The 6,217-nt window shown below is 54.2% G+C and overlaps 1 protein-coding gene across 3 annotated transcripts in view; it reads left to right on the top strand.

Moving 5' to 3' along the window:
* TTC7A (tetratricopeptide repeat domain 7A) overlaps positions 1-6,217 on the top strand; it is a 129,791-nt gene that overhangs the window by 95,292 nt on the left and 28,282 nt on the right. For all 3 annotated transcript variants that reach the window (XM_019655863.1, XM_019655864.1, XM_019655865.1), the window contains one exon: positions 2,040-2,156. In XM_019655863.1, coding sequence (XP_019511408.1) covers positions 2,040-2,156 — 117 coding nt within the window. The remainder of the gene's footprint in view (positions 1-2,039; positions 2,157-6,217) is intronic.

The following is a 6,217-nucleotide window of genomic DNA, read 5'->3' as shown; positions in this document are numbered from 1 at the left end:
TTTCCTGGCACTGAGTCTGATCCAAAAATACAACACTTGATTCTCTGGGCAATTTGTCATTGGTAGCACTAATTGTTACCTTGAAGGCAGAAATTGTGTCTTCCACTTCATATTCCCTAAAGTAGAAGCTCCTAGTACTTGGGGAGTGTTGGCCCCTTTGAGAATCGGGGAAAGGAAAATAGGAGCAGGACCAGTTCTCCCCAGCAGCCGCCCTCACAGGACGCTGAGACCACATTCCTGTGCAGGCCGCACTGTGCGGACCACCGTTCCTGCCCTGTCACCTTGTAGGCCAGCGGGGCATCCTGGGAGTCTGGGGAAGGCTTCCTGGGGGAGGTGGGGTTTAAAGTCCATCGTGGAAGTTAGGTGCAAATGGAGAGGGGCCTTATGGGGGTGCAGTGGGAGTACCATGTGCGAAGGAGTGGAAAAGGCACGTAGCATGTTTGAGGAAAAATGAGGAAGAAAAATACTTGCTCGAGCCCCCTCCTCTCAAAAGAGGAATGGGGCAAATTCCACCCTTTTCAATCTCTACCAACAAGTCACAGTCTAATAAAAACAAAGTGTGAGCAGTGAGGCCATCAAAGTTCTTCATGAGCCTGGAGCTCAGGCCTCAGTACAAGGCAGGGGAGGCCAGGGCCCTGAGAGAGGAAGATCAGAGGGGAAAGTTCCCAGGTGGACTCCTGACCTCCATAACTGGACCCTGCCCACTGCTGCAGCCTGTCTAGATACAGGACTCAGCCTCTGTGAGGGCCTGGTTGCCAATCTCAGATAGATTGGCAGAACCACCGTGCAGCAATCAAGTTCAGGGCCTGACAGTCATGTGGGTTTACCCAACAGCGATGCTGGGAATAAAAGGGCCTCACTGCTTACCACCCAGTGAGAACCAGGAGGCTCAGCCTTGTTTGGGCCTCAGTGGCTCAGCCAGTTTGCCCAGGACGCTGGTGTGTATCCGTGTGGCTGACAGAACCCATGGTAAAAAATAAAAAGCACAGCACTTCCATACCCATTGGCCAATAACCACTGCCTTAAACCTTCTAAGTGTCCCCAGACCTCCCCAGCAACTGAAGGTCTAACCCCTGGCACAGCAGGATATCCAGACCCCACCCCAGTCCTGGTGAGCCAGTCTCCCAGTGGTCTCTGCTGTGTCCTGGGCAGAGGGAGGCAGGCATGGGCACCTCCTGTGGCCTTGCTTCCTGGTGGAACTAGCCCTTTCCCTCTCTTCCCACCCTCTGTTAGGGCCACATCCCTGCACCATTCTTACTTCAGAGGACTTTCAGTTTTCTGGCTGAAAGAGATTCTGAGGTTGCTCTCTCCCTTTGCTCAGTAACTGTGTTCCTAAGTGGTGACCGAATAGGACTTCATGTAGCTTTAATCCTATTGAATATATAAGGGGAGCTGGCCATTTTAGGAAGTTCAATGAAGGCCCTTAACTTTGATAACGTTAAACATGAGTGTCCTCAAGTATCTCAGGTCAGAAAGCAAGTTTGCAAATTAATTGTGGAGATGTTAACTGATCACCTACTGTGTGCTGGCAAGGAGAAAGCAGAACCCTGATCTTTAGTGACCTTTTTACCAATTCCTTGCTTAGCCTCTTTCCTTGATTCAGAGTTGCTTTCTGGGTCTGGGTCTGTCTCTTATACAAATCCCCTTCTCGGGCCCATGGGTATGTCAGCATACAGATAGCCACATGTTCAAAGGGGATCTGCAAACAAAGCAAGACTAATAACCACACTTGACAGTGCTTCAGAGAGGGTAGGGCGAGATAGGCTATGATCAGGGGACAAGAGGATGAGCGGTGTGGACGCTGGTGAATGCCGAAGAGTGCTTTGTGCTTTGGCACACAATATGGAGAAACTGAGGCATGGAGAGTTCAAGTGATTTAGGGGTATGGCCGAGGCCGCCGTGCTCATGGGCACTCTGCCTTCTGTGGGGGCTGTTCTGGTGGGTCTGAACTCCTTGGGATCCCACTGTGGGAAGAAAACCCTGGGGACAGGGAGCCCCCTCGAGGGCATGCTGACTGCCGTTCTCCCTCCACCCCGCAGCCTGATGTTCACGAAGGTGAAGCTGGAGCAGGTACTGAAAGGCCCAGAGGAAGCTCTCGTGACCTGCAGACAAATGCTGCGGCTGTGGCAGACCCTGTACAACTTCCCCCAGCTGGGGTGAGTGGCTGTCGTCATCTCTTGGGTTTGCCAGAGGGTTGACAGGCGGTGGTTGCCAGGGCAACCGCCCACTGCTTCGTGGACACATGCCTGGTGGGCGGGGGGTGATGAGGTTTGAATGAGAATGTGGGCCTTACTGCTCCTGGGGCCTTTTACATCCCTGGTCTAATTTTAACCTTGTGACAATCCTCTGTGAAGTACATAAAAACCTGTTTAGGAGACAGAAGTTCAGAGGGGTAAGAAGGAAGAGAAATCATTGTTGAGCATCTAGGCCAGGTGCTGGGCTTGCTGCTCCGTCTTCCGTATCAGCTGCCTATATCTTAGACATTTTCAGATTTGATTCTCCCCCCAATGGGGAAACTGAGACTCAGGGACCTTATATAATTGGCCAGAGCTACTCACCTGGTAAATGGTAGCGCTGAGGCTTCAACCTGAGTCTCCTGAGTCCCAGCCCATGGAGGCTGTCACTTCTTTCCTGTTCCATGTGGAAGCTAGAAGAGGAGGAAGCCACGTTCCTGAAGGCACCCCCACTCCTCCCCACTTACCCACTGTCTCGACGAACCCTGTCTCCTACGACAGTCCCCAGCCTGGGCTCTGCGTTTTTCCTGGGCAGGAGCAGGGCACTCTTGTCCAGGCTGAGCCTGCTGAAAGTCTTTGCTCAGATCCACTGGGATGCTGGGGTTCAGCCTGTGAGCCCAAAGTGGAAAAGGGCCTCATGCCTGACAGTGCACTGCTTCTTCCTGGTCCTTTGGACCCCACCTTCTCCCCTTCTCTGGGACTGCTGGCTGTCATCTCCCTAAGGCCTTAGGGAAACCCAACTCTGGTGGATGTAGTTGCATTTTTTTACAGGCACTCTGAGAGCCTAGAAGACTTTCAGAGTCCCCAGAGGCATGTCTCTAACAGTGAAGTTTACAGAAGAGGCCCCAGAGTAATCCAATGGAGTAAAACCCTTGGGCCGGGTAGGGTCAGCCCTCCTTGTAGGCCTTTGCACCTGGAAAATTCCCGGGCAGAGCAGGATCAGTAGATGGAAGCTGCCAGAAGAAGACTCTGGGGTGAGGGATTTTTCAGAAAGGACATGGGGAGCCACCTGGCAGCTGGGTGATGTGAGGATGAGGGCCAGACTCTGGTGTGAGGGGGAACAGTGTTCAGATGCACCTCTCTCTGCAACTTGCCGGCTGTGGCTGCTTGGGCAGGTGCATAACCCTGCTCCCTTTGTGAGAGGAGCTGTCCCTGGAACTGGCAGGGACCACCTCTTAGTAGGATAACTGGTTACCTGCTCATCCAGGTGGTCTCGATAGGGCCCCCCTGAGCTGCAGCCTTGTCTCTGGGCATGTAGGGCCCAGCCTGTGCTCACTCCTAGGGAGCAGAACTGTGGGGCTGCAGGGGCAGTGGGGTTTGCCTAGGGGTCTTTTCAAGTCACCACCCACCCACACACTCATCTCTGATCTCAGGGCCTGGTGGGGCTCCTCCCCTAGGCTCTTCTCCTGAGGAACCTCCAGGGTAGGGCAGGGCTCAGCCAGGCCAGATACCTGGAGGCAAATGGTTGGGACCAGATGCCAGGATCCAGTACCTTTCTGGCTTTCCCAAGAAAAGGGAGCATTCTTTCTCAACCTGGAGCCACAAACCAGGGCTTGTAAAATCTAGTTTGGGACAGGTAAGGATCAAGGCCAGAATCCACAGCCTGAGAGGCTGGCCTAACCTGTCCTACCTCCTGTTGTGCTTTCGCTTATACACACTGTCCCTCAGGGCCTGCTCAGGTGTCCTTCTCATGGCACCTCTGGTCACCCTGCCTCTGATGCTGCCTTTTCGCTCTCTCCATCCGGGTCTTTCCTGATTGCTCAACTTGGACTGTCTCTTCTCCTCATCTGGCTGTCAGGTTCTTTAGGGCAGGAGCAGTGCTGTATATTGGTCTAGCACAGCGGTTCTCAACCTTCCTAATGCCACGACCCCTTAATACAGTTCCTCATGTTGTGGTGACCCCCAACCATAAAATTATTTTCGTTGCTACTCTATAATTGTANCCTCCCACCCCCCGCCCCCGTCACAAGGAGCCAGGCATCTTGACGTCATGCCCGGGACTCCCAGTTCCTCCCCAGGCCCTGGACAGCTTTGTTTCTGGACAGCTTCAAATGGAGTAGCCAGCTCGTTGCCTGTTGGCTGCGTGATCCCAGCCCATTCTACAGTTATGAAGCAGCAAGTGAGCAGATTCCTCTCCCACCCACCTCCTAGCCAGGAACCAGCAACGGGAAGCAGTGGGGTCAGAAATTGGCTCTGATTTAACATGGATTGCGAGACCTAGAACATGACCGGATGGTTATAACAACACGCATTTTCACAGTACCAAGCTGACACCGTGTGCTCAGCTCTGTGCCGGGCACTGGGGGAGCTAGAAGAACACTGATGTGGAGGAAGGCAGGGCTCTGTCCTGCAGGGGCACCCACGACAGGACACAGGACAAGACGAATGGTGGTTTTACCATCTGCAGGCAGGACTGGCTACAAACTGTTTCCACAGTGTCTGAATTTTAAAATGACTGATATGAGCCTATCTTCATTATTAATAAACTCATAAGCCATGTGGCAAAAAAGAAATATATAATGTAATTAAGTGCTTATTGTAGACTGTCTGGAACATTCAGAGAAGGGCAGGGGTGGTCACACTGGGACTTCTCAGAAGAGGAGAACTGGAGCCACGGGATTAAAATAGTCGTCTTTTTTAGAGCCTCCGAATCCTTTCTTCACATGGCAGTTTAGATTCATTAAGTATATAAAACAGGCATGCCGGGAGCTGGGTTGGCTGAGGGGCCGGGGAGCTGGGCAAGCCCGTCGTATCTCTCGGCCCCCAATACAGCAGCATGGCCCACGCAGGAAGCACAGCATTCAGATGAGGCTGTGGCCCGTGGTGTGGGCCCAAAAGTGTTGCCTACCAGCCAGGGTGGCCCTCCCAGGGCTCTGCCAGCCTTCTGTGCTGTTGTTTGAAGAACACCCAACCTGATAGATGGGATGGAGAGGGAGCCCTGGGCTCCAACAGGGCCTGGAGGTTTGGTGATCTTAGAAGAGCAGCAAAGTTGCCTCTTCCAAGGGAGGAGAGTTGTTTGCTGATCCATGTTGCGAGAAGGGAGAGACTTCAGCGGTGGGTTAGAGGCGTGCCAGCAAGTGTGTGCATGACCACATCCTGATGTAGTGAAGGCTGCCCCGGAGGGGCGCGTGTACAGGAAGTCGGAGGGTAACTTCTGGCTAGGAAGTTGGCTGGGTGGGGGGGAAGGGCGAATCCCAGCAGCATGACACCATGAAGCAGAATATGGATGAGCCCAGCAGCCTGTCCTGCAGTTCAGAGAGCTGCCGGTACCCATGTGAGCAGTGCACGGGTACCCGGGGTCATGTGGAGGGGTGGCAGGAGTGGAAGGTGGCGCACACAGACGTTTGGATTGATGTCCTGGACAGCCAGGGCAGGGCGCTTTGTTGAGGAAAATCTCACTGGCAGTGCTGAGCTGGGAGACCTAGGAAATCTCCTCAGGAGCTAATCTGGAGCCTCCCAGGATCAGGGAGTGAAGGATCTGACCAGAGGGTGACTGTTGGAGTGCTTGCCCCAGCCCAGAAAGGATGTGGTTGGGTTGAGAAATTCCACTCTGGGTCACTCATGCTAATGGAATGTCAGCAGCCGCGAGGAGGATAACAGCCTGTGTTGGTAGAAGTCACTGTAACGCCAGCTCAGCTTTTGGCCACTCCTGTTCCAGGCACATGGTTGGTCAGGTCTGCCATGGCCCCATCCTGGGTCTCAGGGATGCAGGGAGCAGGAGGGGGGACGGGGCCTTGGCAGAGAGGAGCCTGCTAAAGAGGAGGCGTGTCTGGGGAGCTTGGGTACTAGGGGAATGCTGTAGGGCTGGTCTACCCAGGAGCTGCCCCAGAACCAGCGCAGCCCAGCCCGAGTCGCCCTGCCCAGGGGACTCTGCCGCCTGAGGGGAGGGGCAGCCTTGGAATGGACTTCTCCCCTGCCCCCCGCCCCCACACACAGGGAGAGGCTTTCACTCCTCACCAACACCTGCTCCTCCAGCTGCTGGC

This window comes from Hipposideros armiger, unplaced genomic scaffold (genome assembly GCF_001890085.2).
Source record: "Hipposideros armiger isolate ML-2016 unplaced genomic scaffold, ASM189008v1 scaffold_248, whole genome shotgun sequence".
Classification (NCBI taxonomy): Eukaryota; Metazoa; Chordata; class Mammalia; order Chiroptera; family Hipposideridae; genus Hipposideros; species Hipposideros armiger.
The sequence above is the reverse complement of the archived record's forward strand: the minus strand, read 5'-3'. Positions and strand labels throughout refer to the sequence as shown.